The following is a 20,154-nucleotide window of genomic DNA, read 5'->3' as shown; positions in this document are numbered from 1 at the left end:
GAGGACTTCAAAGGCTTGTGGTTCTCGAATTGCATTTGGCTGCTATTGTTGAAGCGCAGGCAATCTTGATGAGGTGTTTACACTGAGGTAAGGCGCAGAGCAGAGCGGCTGAGTGCCTGGGTCTAGAGCCATTAAAAAATTGTACATTATGTTCCTTGCTTTGAAGTGAGGGTTTGTAGGTAGGAAAGCAACTCAGATTGAGTACAGCTGAGCTAGATTGGGCTGCTACTTCTTGCTCAAAGAAACTCATCAGGTTCTTAGAGAATCAGACTGCACTACAAAAAAAAAAAAAAAAAAAAAAAAAAAAAAAAAAAAAAGTTGATGCTTTACCAAGAGCTGTGAGTCAGTGAATCCATGTAAACACACACTGAAACATGTTTAAATAAGGACGTTACTGTTAAGTTCTGCAATCAGGGGAGGTTTTGCCTCTTTTTTCTTTTATATTCTGTTTTAACTACTGACCTTATGTTTAGATGTTGTGGGGCGTCCCATATTAATTTATTGGGTTCTTTGTTACTCTCTTTCTTTGATAGTATTGACAACTAGCACGTATCCAAACTAAATAGAGTTGATTTTTTAATGTAGTATTTGCTTACCATCATTCCAACACCTATTTTATTCAATCCCTTGCTTCCAGGCATAATACTGGATTCAGTGAGCATTTCTCCATTAACTTGGCTAAGGAGTGATCTGAAGTATTTACTTCTCTGCCCTATTTCTAATATACCTTGCTGTGCGTCTATTCACACCTGCTCACGCCAGCACTGCTGCCGCCTGTGTTTATACACAGCCAGCAAAAGAGGCAGAGGTGCGATGACAGAAATTGTCTGCCAGTCTGCCATCGTGAGGCTGCAACCCTGATATTTAACACAGCAGTTTCCATTATCCAAAGGTTTGTATTATTCAGCTGTTTAGAGGCAAAATACATGAACTGTTTTGGCTCTGCTGTTGGCCGTATTCTCCATTCCTACAGATAACTTCGTAACGTATTTAGCGTGCACATGCTCAGTGACAACTGGATGACACTGAAACTTCTTTTCTTCGTGTTTTTAGTGCAGATGGGGTTTTGCCATGTTAGCCAGGCTGGTTTTGAACTCCTGACCTCAGGTATCCACCCACCTCAGCCTCCCATAGTACTGGGACTACAGATGTGAGCCACCATGCCTGGCCATGAAACCTTTGAATGTATTTTTTTCTACATTCATTTTCAGTATAAGATACCTGAACTTTAAAAAACCCCCCAAGCTAATGGTCGGTCACCTGCTTAAAAACCCTTCAATACTTTTCCATTACCCTCAGTCTTCAAAGATGTATAAGGCCCTATGGCCTGTCTACTGTTCCTGTCTACTTCTTCATCACGGCCCCTTGTTCTCTTCCTGCTGTACCTTTCAGTTTTATTGATGCACCAGGGGCACGATTGTCTCTAGGTCTTTGCATAGGCCATTTCTGTCTCTAGGTCTTTGCATAGGTCATTCTTTGCCTGGAAATTCACTTATTTAGGGAATTTTTTGTGCCTTTCACTTACTCTTTTTTTTGAGACAGAGTCTCTTTCTGCTGCCCAGGCTGGAGTGCAGTAGCACGATCTTGGCTCACTGCAACCTCCGCCTCCCAGGTTCAAGTGATTCTGCTGCCTCAGCCTACCAAGTAGCTAGGATTACAGGTGTGCACCACCATGCCCAGCTAATTGTTGTATTTTTAGTAGAGGCAGGGTTTCACCATGTTACCCAGGGTGGTCCCAAACTCCTGATCTCAAGTGATCCACCCACCTGAGCCTCCCAGAGTGCTGGGATTATAGATGTGAGCCACTGCGCCTGGCCCACTTCACTTATTCTGACCGATCCCATTCACTGTACAGCCTTGGCTGAACTATAACTTATTCCAGGAAGCTTTCCCTGCCACCCTAGAGGTGGCTACAATAGCTGCATTTGAATGCATGGCCTTAGTACCCTGTACTTTCCTTTTGTAACAAATATCACCCTGGTAATTGTCTCCCCCACCGCCCCCAATCTAGACTGTAAATTCCAGGAAGGCAGGAAAAAGGAGGGACCATGTGCAAGGCTGCCTTGCTGTATAGCTCTAGGGGTACGACTTACCTGTGCTATGCTCTGGATATGTCTGGCATCTAGATGGTCAATTAATACGACAGCATGAAAATATCAATCTAGGTTGCTCACTGAACTTGCATTTGTATCAGAATACATAAAGTCTACCTGGTTATCAGGTTAGATGTGTGGTTTATTTTAAAGCCAGGTAGCTGGCTGTTGCAAACTAGGGTAGAAACTACAGCTTCATCTTCCATTCCACTCTGCCTTGTTCACAGCTTCAGGCCCTGAAATTTGCTTTTGCTACTCCCTCTTCCAGAAATCCTCTTTCTCCAAATATTTGCATGCATGCCCTCTCACCTCCTCCATATCTTTTTCAGGGAGACCCTGCCTCATGGCCCATTTAAAGTTGTGATTTCCCACCAACTCAGCAATCCTTACTAGTTCTGCCTAGCTTTATTTCTCTCCTTACCTCCTTAATATATAGAACTTATCATGCACCAATGCTCTAATTTATCTGTTTAGTCTGTTGTCCATCTCCTTCCTCATGAGGCCTGGGATTTTTGTCTGTTTTTGTTCAGGGATGTATCCTAAGCATCTATGACAATGTTTGACACATAATTAGCTCTCAATAAATATATGGTAGGCCAGATGCAATGGCTCACACATGTAATCCCAGCTCTTTGGGAGGCTGAGGTGGGCAGATTACTTGAAACCAGGAGTTCAAGACCAGCTTGGCCAATACGGCAAAACCCTGTCTCTACTAAAAATATAAAAATTAGCTAGGTGTGGTGGCTCATGCCTGTAATCCCAGCTACTTGGGATACTGAGGCATGAGGGTCATTTGGATTTGGGAGGCAGAGGTTGCAGTGAGCTGAGATGGCGCCTCTGCTCTCCAATCTGGGTGACAAAGTGAGACTGTGTCTCCAAAGTAAATAAATAAGTAGAACAAAATAAATAAATAAATATATGCTAAATGAATAATGTAATTGGCCATTTTCAAGAATGTGAGAGAGATTTTTAGGAATATCTCATATAACTTACAGGAAGGTTGATTATCCAGCAATCTAAACTCTCCATAACAAACTAAGAATATGTAAGTGTGACCTCTAAATGGTCTTATTAGAGATTTTTTAAAAAAATCATTTGCCACAAAGCTCACATATTACACTGAAATTGCTCCATTACTAAAATCCTTCAATGAATTCCCATGACTTAGAGGAAAGCCTAACACTTTAGCACAGTGGTTTTAAAATTTGAGCGTGTATCAAAATCACTTGGATTGTTCAAACACAGATTGCTGGACCTCACCCCAGAGTTTCTGACTCAGAGGCCTGGGATGGGGCCCAAGAATTTGTCCTTGTATTAAGTTCCCAGGTGATGCTGATGCTTAAAATGACAGACAAGGGCCTGCATGAAAGGCATCTGCCAATTTCTCTAACCTAAATACCCGTATTCTCATCCTCACAATCTAGCCACATACACCTACAGCACTATCCACTTTATCCTTAACTAACTCACTGGATTAAGTGACATTCTCTAGTCTTGAGATATCCTGAGGCCATGGCTAAATGCTTACGGCTGCTAGGTTCTCTCTAGTACAACCTTGGTACTTCTACTTCCACTTGTTGAGTTGTATGTTTACCAAGTGTCTTTTACATTCGTTCCCAAACCCATTTATTCCTATTGTACCTGTTGTTAAAATTATGAAATTTATTTAAAGATTAGATAATCTGGCTGGGTGCGGTGGCTCATGCCTGTAATCCCAGCACTTTGGGAGGCCAAGGCAGGCAGATCATGAGGTCAAGAGATTGAGACCATCTGGCCAACATGGTGAAAACCTGTCTTTACTAAAAATACAGGAAAAATTAGTTGGGCGTGGTGGCACGCACCTGTAGTCCCAGCTACTCAGGAGGCTGAGGTAGGAGAATTGCTTGAACTCAGGAGGTGGAGGCTGCAGTGAGCCAAGATCTCGCCACTGTACTCCAGCCTGGTGACAGAGCGAGACTCTGTCTCAAAAAATAAACAACCATAAATAAAAACAAAAAAATACCCTTATTCATTTTAAAGAATCAGTTCCATGACTGCCTCTTGTGTGAAGCCCTCTCTGACTTCCCGGAACAGTTAGGCACCTTTCTTCCAGGTTCTTTGGGACCTTATCTGATACTAGCACAGCAGTTTTCACTTGATATTGACTGTTTACACGTCTGCTTCCCATTCGGCCATAAGCTCCTTAAGAGCAGATACAGGCAGCAGCAGGAAACGCTCGTGGACTCATAGCAGTCTGGGTCATTTAACAAAGAGGCAAAGAAGCGATCACATTGCTACAGCTTCCTGCTTTACTACAGAACGCTGCAATGTGACCTGCGTAGGGCAGCACGGAATTCTTAGGTACACTAGGTACATTTTGAAAACTATCCCCCAAAATGATAAAAATGATAGACATTTATGTTAAATTTCTGGTTTTCAAAGGGGCATGCTCTAGTTATCTGGAAATTTTTTTTCTTATGGATCTCTCTTCAATAATGTCAAATTAATGAAGTGTCACTCTATAGATCATACAAATTGGTAGTTTAAGCAGCTAAGTGCTGGACAGTGCACACAAGAAAGAGGCCTTAAAAATGGCTTGTATTGAAAAAAATCATAAAGTTCAATTGAAATTATGCTGTCATAAGTAAGTGCTCTTGTGGTAATAGCAGAGGGCAAAATAAGAAAATGTATCAATCGATGAACATCTACAGAGTTCCTACTCTGTAGAAGAATAATTTTTACACGTGTAATAGGATAGTTAGGACTCAAAAGCACCACCAATCCGGTAGAATCCTATAAGAAAAGAATTCTGTTTCTAGCCCAATATAATTATAAAAAGATGACCACAATTTAAAGGCAAAGCTTACTCTTATAGACAACCAAAAGTTTCAATAAATTTAAAACTATGAAAAAAAGCAATATATCCTTTAGCTGGTGGTGTTACACAGTAGGAGACTGACTGTAAATTTTTTTTTTTTGAAACGGAGTCTTGTTCTGCCGCCCAGGCTGGAGTGCAATGGCACAACCTCAGCTCACTGCAACCTCCACCTCCTGGTTTCAAGGGATTATCCTCCTCCCTCAGCCTCCTGAGTAGCTGGGACTATAGGCACCTGCCATCACACCCAGTTAATTTTTGTATTTTTAGTAGAGATGGGGTTTTACCACATTGGCCAGGCTGGTCTCAAACTTGTACTGCTAAACACTGGAATTTGAAGTCAAAAGACCACTCCCAACCCATAACTTTAAACCAAGCATTCAATAATAAATGTAACATATTTATATAGGGCTATAAGATTATAAAAAGCTTTCACATAGCATATCTCATTTGATCATCTCAATAATCCTGAGTCTGTGGTATAAGGCAAACATTTGTAATTTTACTTTAATGAGCAAGAATAAGGCTCAGTAAGATTATAATTTGCCAAAATAATAAATGGTTCCAAATGGGACTAAAATCAGGTCTTTTGACTTCAAATTCCAGTGTTTAAGAGCATAAATTCATGTTAATCCCCTCTCTGCTTTTTTTTTTTTTTCATTTTGAAAGCAATGAAATTTTGGATCAAAGAATAAGTATTTAAAAATTACATTTTGGCCAGGTGCAGTGGCTCACGCCTGTAATCTTAGCATTTTGGAAGGCTGAGGCGGGCAGAGCATGAGGTCAGGAGATCGAGACCATCCTGGCCAACATAGTGAAACCTCATGTCTACTAAACATACAAAAATTAGCCGGGTGTGTTGGTATGTGCCTGTAATCCCAGCTACTTGGGAGGCTGAGGCAAGAGAATCACTTGAACCAGGGAGTCGGAGGTTGCGGTGAGCTGAGATTGCACCACAGCACTATAGCCTGGCGACAGAGCAAGACTCCATCTAAAAAAAATAAAAATAATTTAAAATTACATTTCTTTATCAAGTATTTAGCTTGTGCTTGCTGTAGGATCTGGGAATTCAAAAATGAACAGGCTCGTGATCTTAAGGAGCAGACAGTCATCTTTACATGATGAAGACAGGGCAGGGCGGGGCTTTAGGTTCTGCAGCAGATGTTCTGGAATGAGGGAGGCAGAGGAAGAAGGATGTTCAGAAAGCCTTTACAAAGGCAGAGACATATGAGCGGAGTCTTAAAGGAGGGTAAGCTTTTCCTCAGGAAACAAGCCAGGGAAGAGTAGCCCATTAGATGAACAAAGAAGGGGCCAGAGGAAATGCTGGGTCTGGGCACTGTTCCTAGATTATGACCAGGGTATAGGACACAAGTGGGGAGGGATGAAGGATGAGGCTACAGGAGCAGGAAGGAGCCAGGTCGAGAAGGGCCTTTCGTACCACTCTGAGAGTTTGAATTTTATCTTGACAGTCACAAGGCATCACATTAAGCAATGTTGAAAGAATTACCCTAAGAAATTGTACTTAAAAACCAAAGTATCAAATATAGAATCCAGAATTATTAATAAATTCCTTATTGTAAAGTGTATGTGTATATATTTTATTTATTTATTTAGAGACGGAGTCTTGCTCTGTCACCAGACTGGAGTGCAGTGGCACCATCTCGGCTCACTGTAACCTCCGCCTCCCGGGTTCAAGCGATTCCCCTGCCTCAGCCACCCAAGTAGCTGGGACTATAGGCATGTACCATCACACCCGGCTAGTTTTTTGTATTTTACTAGAGAAGGGGTTTTACCATATTGGCCAGGATGGACTCCATCTCCTGACGTCATGATCTACCCGCCTTGGCCTCCTAAAGTGCTGGGATTACATGTGTGAGCCCCCGCACCGAGCCATAAAGTGTGAATATTTGAAACAGTATCTGAGACCACATGCAATTGTTAAATACTGTCAACTAGTTGCATACAAGATTGTAAGGCTCTGTAATCCCTAGGACAGTGTTTGATTGACTGGGGACACTCAGGAGACAGCATGGCAAGAGTGAGATGTGCCTGGATAGGTCCCCTTTGCAGGCAGTCTTCTGAGAGTCTCACCATCCAATGGCCTACTAGGGCATGTAGACATTACTGTTTTGGCTACACTTTGTCTTTACTCTGTCTGAAGTAATAACTCTTTCATTTTGAGGCAATGCAGGCTGAAGAAAAGAGAAAGTTGATTAGAAGGGCCTCTTTCCTGGGTGGAATCTTCTCCCATGGGTAAAGAATGCCTAGTGATAATAATAGCTTCCCTTCTCTGAGTGTCTGCCCTGAATCGGTAGCTCTGCATACATTCTTCAAATAGCCCTCCAAGGCAGAAACTGACCCCATATACGGACAAGGAAGGTAAGGTTTATTTTTATTTATTTTTAAATTTTACTTGTTTTCTCTTCTTTGGACACAGGGTCTTACTCTGTTACCCAGGATGGAGTGCAGTGGCGAGATCCACTCACTGCAGCCTGGGCCTCCCGGCTTAAGTGATCCTTCTGCCTCAGCCTCCGGAGTAGCTGGACTATAGGTGTGCCCCATCACAGCCAGCTAATTTTTGTATTTTTTGGTGGAGATGAGGTTGAGCTAATATGGGCTATACTGAAGAGCCAGGATTTCCTCTTTGATTGTTTGACTCTCAAATCAGTATTTTGTTTGGGTTTTATTTTCCACAATATTTTGTTGTTCCCTAGCAAGAATGGTGCTACCAAGGATGGGGAACACCAAAGCTCTTCCTCTGGATCTTGCATGCTTTTCTCTTTCTCACCCATCTGCATCTCCACGCGAATGATACGTCCTCAGAGAGACATTCTCCAAGCACCTGCCTAGACATTCGAGTTTATTATTTTATTTTATTTTTATTTTTTTGAGAGGGAGTCTGGAGTGCAGTGGCAAGATCTCAGCTCACTGCAGCCTCTGCCTCCCAGGTTCAAGCGATTCTCACACCTCAGCCTCCCGAGTAGGTGTGATTACAGGCACACACCACAACGCCCAGCTAGGTTTTGTATTTTTAGTATAGACAAGGTTTCACCATGTTGGCCAGGCTGGTCTTGAACTCCTGACCTCAGGTGATCCACCTGCCCCAGCCTCTGAAAGTGCTGGGATTACAGGCATGAGCCATCACCCCAGATCCCCAGTTTACTTATTAATGTCATTACTTTATTAAATAAAGGACTTTATTCCCTCTCACTACTTTCTTAAATACAGTTTATTCCATTTCTTTTGAAGTATTATCAGTATCTAAAATCACTTTGTTACATTGTTCTTTGTCATATGACTGGAATGTAAACTCCTTCAAGATGGGAGCTCTGCCTGTCTTGTTTTCTGTTATATCCCAGCATTGAGAAGAGTACCTAATATTTAATACGTATTTGGTGCTCAGTAAATGTTGGCTGACTGACGTGCTGTCTCAGCAACAGCCACAAAGATGTGTTAATCGAAGATAGGAATGTGAATTGTTTGTGCCTTTATATTTTCTTGATTATAGTCCATTCAGTAACCGTATCACTGTAAACTATCTGTAATTTCTTTCTAAGAAATTACAAGGAAAGAGTCGAGTAACAAGTGTAAAGCATTTCTAACTCTTCTGAACCCATACTAAATTTCACCTTCATTAACCTTTAACATTAGAATCAAGATAGAAAGGTAGTTCATTTTTCAAAACACAGTTTTCTTTAACGGTGTATTACAAATAGACTCAAAGTAGAAGGAGTTTCAGACAAATATTTTAGGCTAATGAACAAAATCATGAATAAAAGTAGGAACTGATTATTCACAGCAAAGTTACTGCCTGACCGTGATCCTCAGGTGCCCTCTAGTGTGTGTTGGTTTTTCCATTGGTTCCTTGCTTCACACATTATGTGATTAAAATTTTGTCATGTATTATTCAAAGGTGATTTTTCCAATGTTTTTAATGTACAATCAGGAGATCTATGCAAAATGACAGACTGCAGAACAATTTACTTTAAAAATCAATAGTTCTACCTTAAGCCATTAATTACAAGCATAAAATGCAATTTAGGGGGTGAGCAATCGGGGGTGTGAAGTTCTATGGGTTACTACAAAATTTATATTACAAATGTCTCCTATTTTTGTTGCTTTTTTCCATTTTAATTTTTCAAAGGTAATACATAAGCATGGCTCAAAATTAAGAGATTTGAAAAGGTATATAGTACAAAGTTGTGCTCCCACCCATTCCCCCTCCACCCCTTACAATTAGCTACTTTTATCGCCTTCCACAATTTCTTATGAATGCCATACAAATACAATATGTATTTTTATTCCCCTTTTTTACTTTTTTTTTATTTTTGGAGACAGAGTCTCACTCTGTCGCCCAGGCTGAAGTGTTGCAATCTCAGTTCACGGCAACCTCCCCCTCCCAAGCTCAAGCAATTCTCATACGCCTAGTAGCTGGGATTACAGGCACCCACCGTAACTCACAGCTAATTTTTGTATTTTTAGCAGAGACAGAGTTTTGCCATTGGCCAGGCTGGTCTCAAACTTCTGACCTCAAGTGATTCACCTGCCTCGGCCTCCCAAAGTGCTGGGATTACAGGCGTGAGCCACCATGCCTGGCCCTTCTCTGCCTTTAACATAACACATTACTGTTCTGCACCTTGAATTTCTTTCTTAACAATAAATCCTGGTAAGTTATCCCTCATAGTTCATGGAGAGTGTCCTTTTTTTTTTTTTTAAATGGCTACAGTGTACTCTACCATATGGATGTACCATAACTTATTTATTCCCCAAATGACAGCTATTTGGGTGGTTTCCAATCTTTTGCTATTACAAATAAGGCAGAAATGAACAATTTTGTACAAGTGTGATTTCGAAACTGCACACAAATATCTAGGATAAATTCCTAGGAGTGAAATGTGTTGGGTCAAATAAAAATAATAATTTTGAACACTTTTATACTTATATGTATACTATATACTTGCTATGGGCCAGGCACTGATCTTAGCAATCTCTATACATTAACGTATTTATTTATTTATTTATTTATTTAATTTTTTTTTGAGACGGAGTTTCACTCTTGTTACCCAGGCTGGAGTGCAATGGCGCAATCTCGGCTAACCGCAACCTCCGCCTCCTGGGTTCAGGCAATTCTCCTGCCTCAGCCTCCTGAGTAGCTGGGACTACAGGCATGCGCCACCATGCCCAGCTAATTTTGTTGTATTTTTAGTAGAGACGGGGTTTCACCATGTTGACCAGGATGGTCTCGATCTCTTGATCTCGTGATCCACCTGCCTCGGCCTCCCAAAGCGCTGGGATTACAGGCTTGAGCCACTGTGCCCGGCTTTATTTTTTGAGACTGAATCTGTTGCCCAGGCTGGAGTGCAACAGTGCAATCTTAGCTCACTGCAACCTCTGCCTCCTGAGTTCAAGCGATTCTCCTGCCTCAGCCTCCCAAGTACCTAGGATTGCAGATGCCCACCTCCACACCTGGCTAATTTTTGTATTTTTTAGTAGAGATGGGGTTTCACCATGTTGGCCAGGCTGGTCACAAACTCCTCACCTCAAGTGATCGGCCTCCCAAAGTGCTGGGTTTACAGGAATGAGCCACTGCACTAGGTCCGATTCATTTACTTAATCTTCTTAATATGCCTATGAGGTAAGTCCTATTATTGTTCTCATTTTAAAGATAGGGAAACTGAGGAACAAAGAGGTTTAGTAACTTGCAGAGGGTCAGACAGCTAGCATGTAGCAGTGCCAACTAACCTGGCTCCAGAGTCCATACCCTTAGCCATTATGTTTTACTTTCTCAAGGAGTACATTTGTGTTTTAAGCAGACATTAACAAATTGTCCTCAATACTGGTTATACTAATTTATTCTCTCACCAGCTCGACTGTACGTTTTTGCCCACAGGGTCATTACATTTATACAATTTTGATAGTTTAATTATAGTTGAAAAACAGAATCTCATTATAGTATTAATTTGCGTTTCTCTTATCAACTGAGTTGGGTAACTTCTCATATGTGAAACAGCCATATATATTAATTTTTCTTTGTTAACTTTTATTAACAAAGAAAAATACACAAAAAGTTTAAATGAACAATTCACAGATTGCTCCGCTCATTAATCTTAATTTCCAGAGCTTGCTTTTTTTTTTTTTTTGAGATGGCGTTTCGCTCTTGCTCACTGCAACTTCCGCTTCCCAGGTTCAAGCGATTCTCCTGCCTCAGCTTCCCAAGTAGCGGGGATTACAGTCATGCGCCACCATGGCTGGCTAATTTTGTATTTTTAGTAGAGATGGGGTTTCTCCATGTTGGTCAGGCTGGTCTCAAACTCCTGACCTCAGGTGATCTGCCCACCCCGGCTTCCCAAAGTGCTGGGATTACAGGAGTGTGCCACTGTGCCCAGCCTGGAGCTTTCTTTATTATCCTTGCTTATTCACAGATTGTTCATTTATAAATTCTGTGTATTTTTCCTTAGAATTTGGTCTTTTTCTTACTGACTTCAAGGATTTCCTAAAATCTCTACCAAAAAATACAAAAACTAGCCAGGCGTGGTGGTAGGAAGTGGAGGCTGCAGTGAGCTGAGATGCCACTGTACTCCAGCCTTTGCAACAGAGTGAGACACTTGTCTCAAACAAAAAACAAAACAAAACAAACAAAGAACCTCCACACTTGATACCCCAGCTTCCCACCTCCTGTCCACAAATCAACTGAATAATCCTATCAGCCATGGAAAACATCAATGCTCTGTAGATAATGACTTACACAACTTTGACTTTTAGATTTTGATAAAACATTTGTGTTCTCTGGTCTAGCCCCTGCTAATTGAAATGTGGCCCATGAACCAGCAGCCTTGCATCTCCTGGGAACTTGTTAGAAATGCACACTGTGTCTCACCCCAGCCCTACTGGATCACAATCTGTGTTTTAACGAGAGTCTGAAGTGGTTCATAAGCACTTTGGTAAGTCGTGAGAAGCAAAAGGCTAGTGGTTCTCAAAAGTGTAGACCTGATAGCAGTGGCAGTATCACCTGGGCCCATACAGAAAAGTCAAATCCCTGGGCCCCACGCTATACCTGCTGAATCAGATTTCAGGGGGCAAGGTCCAGAAAGCTTTTTAAAGAAGTCCTCCAGATGATTCTGGTGCCCACTAATATTTGAGAACCACTGCTCTAGATCAGCGATTCTCAATCTCAGCTAAATATTAGAAACACTTGGGGAATGTGGCGGACTCCCCATATTTAGAGCGCAGCTTGGATGACCTGAATTGGAATTTCAGTGCTTTTTAAATTCTCCAGATGATTCCAATGTAAATCCAAGGCTGAGAACCGCTGCGCTAGTCTAGAACAGTGCTTCTCAAAGTTGGCTTCACATTAGAAATACTCAAAGAGCTTTAAAAAAAAAAAAAAAAGGAAAACTGATGCTCAGGTTCTCAGAAATATAAACTGGTCTGAGTGAGGAAAAAAAAAAAAAACTTTTAAAAATTCTCAGGTGATTTTGATATCCAGCCAGGTTTGCAAACTACTGCTCCAGAAATGCCATTTACCCCATATAAACTTCAAGTTATAATAAAGAATAGACAGTCTGGAGGTGATGGAAGGTGATCACTTGAACCCAGGAAGCAGACGTTGTGGTGAGCCAAAATCATGCCATTGTACTCCAGCCTGGGCAGCAAGAGCAAAACTCCATCTCAAAAAAAAAAAAAAAAAAAAAAAAAAAAAAGAAAAGAAAAGAGAAAGTTTCCTCCATGGCACAACAAAAAGAAAATTAAGCTGCAGAATCACAATACACCCTAATATTGTTTAGTAAATTAACTTATAACTACATTTTACAACATTTTTAATTTCCCTTATATTTATTCAGCCTTTACAGTGTGTTAGGCTAGTGACTATGAAGATTAAAAATGAGCCCAAACCCTAGCTCCTGCCCATAGGGAACATAAAATCTGAATCGGGAGGAGAGATCCACACACATCTACATATGAATACTGTTTCCAAAGCAACACATCATTTTTGCTACTCACTAGAATTCACTAAAATAAGTTACACATATCATTATGTCATGGTTAGGTCAAAGTCATTTCTATACTTTTTAAAAGAATAGGAAGCCAGGTCAGTGGTGCACACCTACAGTCCCACTCAGGTGGCTGAGGCAGGAGGATCACTCGAGCCAAGAAGTTCAAGGCTGCAGTGTGTGATGATTGAATCTTGCATAACAACTACACTCCAGCAACATAGCAAGACCCCATCTCAAAAAAAAAAAAAAAAAAGGACTAATCTCTTAAAAAAAATAATAGGAGCAAGAAGGACAAATATGTTGGAAAATGATGAAGGAACTATTTTAAATACAATTAGCCCTTAGACATTTGAACCTGGAGAAAGTGGTAGAGAAAGTCAATGGCCCCTTCAGAGAGTAATATAACACCTTAGAGAAAATTTTCTCAGCCCAGGTGTGGTGGCTTATGCCTGTAATCCCAGCACTTTGGGAGGCCGAGGTGGGCGGATCACCTGAGGTCGGGAGTCTGAGACCAGCCTGACCAAAATGGAGAAACCCCATCTCTACTAAAAATACAAAATTATCCTTGCATGGTGGTACATGCCTGTAATTCTGGCTACTCAGGAGGCTGAGGCAGGAGAATTGCTTGAACCCAAGAGGCGGAGCTTGTGGTGAGCCGAAATTGTGCCATTGCCCCTCAGCCTGGGCAGCAGGAGCAAAATTCTGTCTCAAAAAAAAAAAAAAAAAAAAAAAAAAAGAAAAGAAAGTTTCCTCCATGGCACAACGAAAAGAAAACTAAGCTGTGGAATCACCAACAATACACCCTAATATTGTTAAGTAAATTAACGTATAACTACTAACAAACCTAGCAATTAAGAAATCAACAATTAAAGAGTTCATAATAAATATTCTTCCTGATTACTGCTGGAAATATAACTATTTCTTTTGACCTCAGACTAAAAAGAGAGTTTCTGAATGAAGAAAACCCCCAAATGTTCTCCTTTCGGATCAGCTCTTTTAAGAACACTTTTTAGTAATGAAAAATATTGTCCTAGTTTGAAATAAATTACTTGCTATAAATATTTTTCAGGTCAGGTATGGTGGCTCATTTCTGTAATCCTAACACTTTGGGAGGCCAAGGCGTGAGGATCATTTGAGCCCAGGAGTTTAAGGTCAGCCTGGGTAACATGATGAGAGCCCCATCTTTACAAAGACATTTTTAAAAAATTTAGCTAGATGTGGTGGCGCATGCCTGTGGTCCCATCTACTTGCTGAGGCTGAGGCAGGAAGATTGCTTGAGCCCAAGAGATCGAGGCTATAGTGAGCTATGATCCTGCTTTCACCTGAGCACTCCAGCTTGGGTGAAAGGCCGGACGCTGTCTCAAAAAAACTTTTTTTTCAAAGATACTGAACTGTTGAATTTATTTACATTTTTAAATGAGCAATCAAGCAAAATTCAAAATTTCATATAAGTTACAATGGCAAAGATGTGATACGATTCTTTTTTAAATTTTTATTTAGTTATTTTTATTTTTTTTTGTTTTTGAGATGGAGTTTTTGTTGTTGTTGCCCAGGCTGGAGTGCAGTGATGCAATTTTGGCTCACTGCACCCTCTGCCTCCTGGGTTCAAGCGATTCTCCTACCTCAGCCTCCCAAGTAGCTGGTATTACAGGCATCCACCACTAGGCTCAGCTATTTTTAAAAACATTTTTAGTACAGGGTTTCACCATGTTGGTCAGGCTGGTCTTGAACTCCTGACCTCAGGTGATCCATCTGCCTCGGCCTCCCAAAGTGCTGGGATTACAGGCGCCCAGCCAAAAATATTTTTAAGCCCAAAGCTCACCAGACATAATTATTTTTTTATTTTTATTTATTTATTTATTTATTTATTTATTTATTTATTTATTTATTTGAGACGGAGTTTCGCTCTTGTTACCCGGCTGGAGTGCAATGGCGCGATCTCGGCTCACCGCAACCTCCGCCTCCTGGGTTTAGGCAATTCTCCTGCCTCAGCCTCCTGAGTAGCTGGGATTACAGGCAGGCGCCACCATGCCCAGCTGATTTTTTTGTATTTTTAGTAGAGACGGGGTCTCATCATGTTGACCAGGATGGTCTCGATCTCTTGACCTCGTGATCCACCCGCCTCGGCCTCCCAAAGTGCTGGGATTACAGGCTTGAGCCACCGCGCCCGGCCATTTTATTTATTTATTTTGAGACAGAGTCTCACCTAGGCTGGAGTGCAGTGGCACCATCTCAGCTCACTGCAACCTCCGCCTACCAGGTTCAAGCAATTCTTGTGCCTCAGCCTCCCTAGTATCTGGGATTACAGGTGTACATCACCACACCCGGTTAATTTTTCTATTTTTGGTATGGATGGAGTTTTACCATATTGGCCAGGCTGGTCTTGAACTCATGGCCTCAAGTGATCCTCCCACCTCGACCTCCCAAAGTGCTGGGATTATGAGCCAACATGCCCAGCCACCAGACATAATTCTTTAAGACAAAAAAAGTGAGTCTCTGAATAAAGAAAAACCACAAATGTTCATCCATCTCATCTATTTCATTCCATTAGAAAATGCTTAGAGGTTAGAACAGATTAGAGTATGTGAAAAAATACCAATTGGAATTTGGAATAGGTCTAAGGGCAACCACATTTAACATAATAACCTCTCCTTTGTATTTGAAAATGACCTCACATTAGCAGATGATAAGTCTCAAGCTCTTTTTCCAATAATAGTGGTGGATTCTACTACTCCAAACCCACTCTTATCCTGTATCCATGGACATATCCATAGGAGGTGGGTGATAAGATCTTTATGTCCACCAGTGAAATAGAACTAAGTTTACTGACTCCAAAAGGTTTTGAATCCATCATGTGGCAGAGAATTTACTCTCAAAATAACCTGATGAGGAAGAGAAGGCATTTATTATGGTCCCAATTTTATAAATAAACAGACTAATGTTTAATCATATCATTTACACAGGACCATAAAAACGATGTGGTGACTTTCAGTGGGGGTTATAGAAACAGCCGAAGATTTAAAAAAACAAACACCTTATGGTATACCCTACCCACTCCCCGGCCTCCTAATTTGTATATAGAATCTGAGTTGAGAATCGCTTCTGTATGTGAGCTGGGGCCTGTGCCATGTTACCCACAATGTGCTAGGGCATTTAACAGGGTTGAAAATCACTGCTATGACTAGTAATAAAGGTAATCGACACAGGAAATCAAATGCTTAAGTTCTGTATTTTATCGTTTGGAAAACACAGTTTAAAAAAGTTCTAGATTTCTTCGAATGGAGAATTTTGGATATAATAATTGACATAGCAATGGATTTATAATTACTTGTAACAGTTACAGCAAGGTTTGATTTAATAACTGACAGCAATAATTGACTTGTAGCGATTATACTGTAAACCATTGATGGCTTTTATTTTGGGCATAAGAATTTATGGTATAATTCCCCTCCTTCCACAACAAGGGGAACATACAGGGCATGCTGTGGAAGCGTTTGTTTTAGCCAACCAGGTGGCTGCTATGACATCGTCATCCTGAAAGAAGTGATATCTAGACTTTTCAAACAAATGCAAATTTTAGTTTAATGTTTCAGAAGACATTTTTTAAAGTAGCCGCAACGTACCTGTTCTGTGTGAGATTCCCCTCTTTTTTTATTGTGAAGTTGAAGATAAGAGTCCATTTTAGGAGTGGATAATCCCAAAGTCAGCTTGTTTTTTTCCACAAAATATTGTTTGGACTTCCTTCGCCGAGGGCCACGTGATCCCAGCAGGAAAACCTCGTTATGTGAACTTGAGCTCTTCACGGACTGAGAAAGGCTGCTCGACTTCTCTTCCAGGTCACTGTCGCTCAGCTCTGAAAACGGCTTGCTGCGACGAGCACTATGCTCATAGCCGGGGCTTAAAAACTCACTACCAAGTAAAGAAGCTAAACTCTGTGAACTCTCTTTCTGCTCTCCTTTTTCCCCTGAGAGTTCCATTGAAGTCTCCTTGGAAGGGTAGAGGGGAACCAAAGGCAGATTTTCTAAAGAACTATCCGTAGACTCGGGCAATGCTTCCACAGGTAGCAGCTGCCCTTCCTCCTTTTTACTCTTCCAGTTGGGATCATAGCGGAGGCCTGAATATTTGTCTTCTATTGGTTGTTGCCTGCCCAAAGCAGAAAAGAAATATCAAGTCCTTATTCACAATAAATTCACTCATTATAGTCAGTTGATCATTTCATTTGAAATCAATCTCAGTCTTTTTTTCTATAATTTTCCTTTTATTATCTGTATGTTAAACACAAATCCCAGCAGGGTGCAGAAGCTCATACCTGTAATCCCAACACTTTGGGAAGCTGAGGCAGGAGGATTGCTTGAAGCAAGAAGTTCAAAACCAGCCTGGGCAACACATTGAGATCCCATCTTTACAACAATTTTTTTTTCAAAATTAGCTGGGTATGGTCATACTTGTAGTCAAAGTTACTCAGGGAGCTGAGGCAGGAGGATTGCTTGAGCTAAGGATTTAGAGGCTACAGTGAGCTATAATCACGACATTGCACTGCAGCCTGGGAAGACAGGGTAAGACCCTGTCTCTTAAGATAAACAAATAATTAATAAACATAAAGACAGATCCCAGGCCCAAATTAGACCCACACACTACACACAAGGGCAAAAGGCCTTAATTATCCAAGTTCATTTAAATATGGAATAAAAATGGGGGATAATAGTTCTAAGTGTCAGAAAACAACTGAAAAATGTCTATAATGCTAAACTAATAATCACTGTGGGTCAATGAATGCAGTTACTTGTGTACACCAACAATGACTCAGTATTTCAGCTGGTGAAGATAAAACTGTGTGTCACACTTTGGCTGGCAGTATATTTCATACACTGACGAACAATGCTTTGGTCAAGGACAAGCCACATGTACGCTGAGGTCCTACGAGACTGTAATGGAGTTGAAAATTTCCTATCACCTAGTGATGCTGTAGCCCTTTGACTACAGCAAACGTGTTGCTCACGTTTGTGGTGCTGCTCGTATAAACAAACCTACGCACTGCCAGTCCTTTAAAAGGATAGCACATACAAGTATGTACAGCACATAATCCTTAATAATGATAATCAACAACTATGTTACTGGCCTTTGTATTCACTATATGATATGGTTTGGACCTGTGCCCCCACCCAAATCTCATGTCGAACTATAATCCCCAATGTTGCAGGTAGGGCCTGGTAGGTGGTGACTGGATCATGGGGACAGAGTTCTCATGAATGGCTTAGCACCATCCCTCCTTGGTACTGAGTAGTGAGTGAATTATAGTGAGATCTGGTTGTTTAAGAATGTATAGCAGCTCCCCACCCTCTCTCGGTCCTGCTCCTACCATAAAAGGCCTGCTTCCTCTTTGCCTTTTGCCATGATTGTGAGTTTCCTGAGGTTTCCCCAGAAGCCAAGCAGATGCCAGAATCATGCTTCCTGTAGAGTCTGCAGAACTGTGAGCCAGTTAAACTTCTTTTTTTAAAAATAAATTATCCAACGCCGGGCGCGGTGTCTCAAGCCTGTAATCCCAGCACTTTGGGAGGCCGAGGCGGGTGGATCACGAGGTCAAGAGATCGAGACCAACCTGATCAACATTGTGAAACCCCGTCTCTACTATAAATATAAAAAATTAGGTGGTGAGTGCCTGTAATCCCAGCTACTCAGGAGGCTGAGGCAGGAGAATTGCCTGAACCCAGGAGGTGGAGGTTGCGGTGAGCCGAGATTGCGCCATTGCACTCCAGCCTGGGTAACAAGTGCGAAACTCCGTCTCAAAAAAAAATAAAAATAAAAATAAATTATCCAGTCTCAGGTATTCCTTTGTAGCAATGCAAGAACAGACTAATATACTATGCCATATATATATATATATATATATATATATATATTTTCGAGACAAGATTTTGCTCTTTCGCTCAGGCTGGAGTGCAATAGTGTGATCTTGGATCACTGCAACCTCTGCCTCCTGAGTTCAAGAGATTCTCGTGCCTCAGTGTGTATTAACATGCCTGGCTATTTATTTTTATTTTTTTATTTTTAGTACAGACGAGGTTTTACCATGTTGATCTCCTGGCCTCCTGTGATCCACTCACCTCAGCTTCCCAAAGTTTTGGGATTATGGGTGTGAGCCACCATAACCAACCACTATACTAAATTGTTTATCATTATTTTAGAGTGCACTCCAACTTATTTTTTAAAACGTTAACTGTGAAACAGCCTCAGGCAGGTCCTTCAGGAGGGATTCCAGAAGAAGGCATTGTTATCCTAGGAGATGACAGCTCCATATGTGTTATCTGCCCTGAAGACCTTCCAGTGAGACAGAGAATGGACACTGGAAGACAGTGATACTGATGATCCTAATCCTGTTTAGGCCTAGACTAATGTGCATGTGTTTTAAACAAAAAAGTTTTAAAATATTTAATAGAAAAAAGCTTATTGAATAAGGATATAAGAAATTTTTATACAGCTGTACAACGTTATTTGTGTTTTAAGCTACGTTATTACCAGAGTTAAAAAGTTAAAAAAATTAAAAGTTCATAAAGTAAAAAGTTAAAGTAGCTAAGGTCAATTTATTAACGAAGAAATATTAAAAAAAATAAATTTAGAGGCTGGGCACGGTGGCTCATGCCTGTAATCTCAGCATTTTGGGAGGCCAAGGTGGGTGGATCACCTGAGGTCAGGAGTTCAAGACCAGTCTGGCCAACATGGTGAAACCCCGTCTGTACCAAAAATACAAAAATTAGCTGGGCGTGGTGGCGGGTGCCTGTAATCCCAGCTACTTGGGAGGCTGAGGCATGAGCATCGCTTAAACCCAGGAGACAGAGGTTGCAGTGAGTCAAGATCATGCCACCGCCCTCCAGCCTGGGTGACAGAGCTAAACTCAGTCTCAAAAAAACAAAACAACAATAAAAAATACATTTAGAAGGGTCTAATTGTACAGTGTTTATAAAGTCCACAGTAGCATACAGTAATGTCCTTGGCCTTGAAATTCGCTCCCCGCTCACTCACTGCCTCACCCAGAGAAACGTACAGTCCTACAACCTCCATTCATGGTCAGTGCCGACATAGGTGTGCCATTTAAATAACTTTTATGTTGTATTTTTGTGGTACCTTTTCTATGTTTAGATGCACAAATACTTACCATTGTATTACAATTCCCTCCAGTGTTTAGTGAAGTAACACACTGTACAAATTTGTAGCC

The 20,154-nt window shown here is 41.1% G+C and overlaps 1 protein-coding gene across 2 annotated transcripts in view; it reads right to left on the bottom strand.

The window, feature by feature from the left end:
* Positions 1–20,154, bottom strand: part of JHY (junctional cadherin complex regulator) — a 75,825-nt gene that overhangs the window by 39,651 nt on the left and 16,020 nt on the right. For both annotated transcript variants that reach the window (XM_039471090.2, XM_074400745.1), the window contains exon 3: positions 16,565–17,084. In XM_039471090.2, coding sequence (XP_039327024.2) covers positions 16,565–17,084 — 520 coding nt within the window. The remainder of the gene's footprint in view (positions 1–16,564; positions 17,085–20,154) is intronic.

This window comes from Saimiri boliviensis, chromosome 6 (genome assembly GCF_048565385.1).
Source record: "Saimiri boliviensis isolate mSaiBol1 chromosome 6, mSaiBol1.pri, whole genome shotgun sequence".
Taxonomy (NCBI): domain Eukaryota; kingdom Metazoa; phylum Chordata; class Mammalia; order Primates; family Cebidae; genus Saimiri; species Saimiri boliviensis.
The sequence above is the reverse complement of the archived record's forward strand: the minus strand, read 5'-3'. Positions and strand labels throughout refer to the sequence as shown.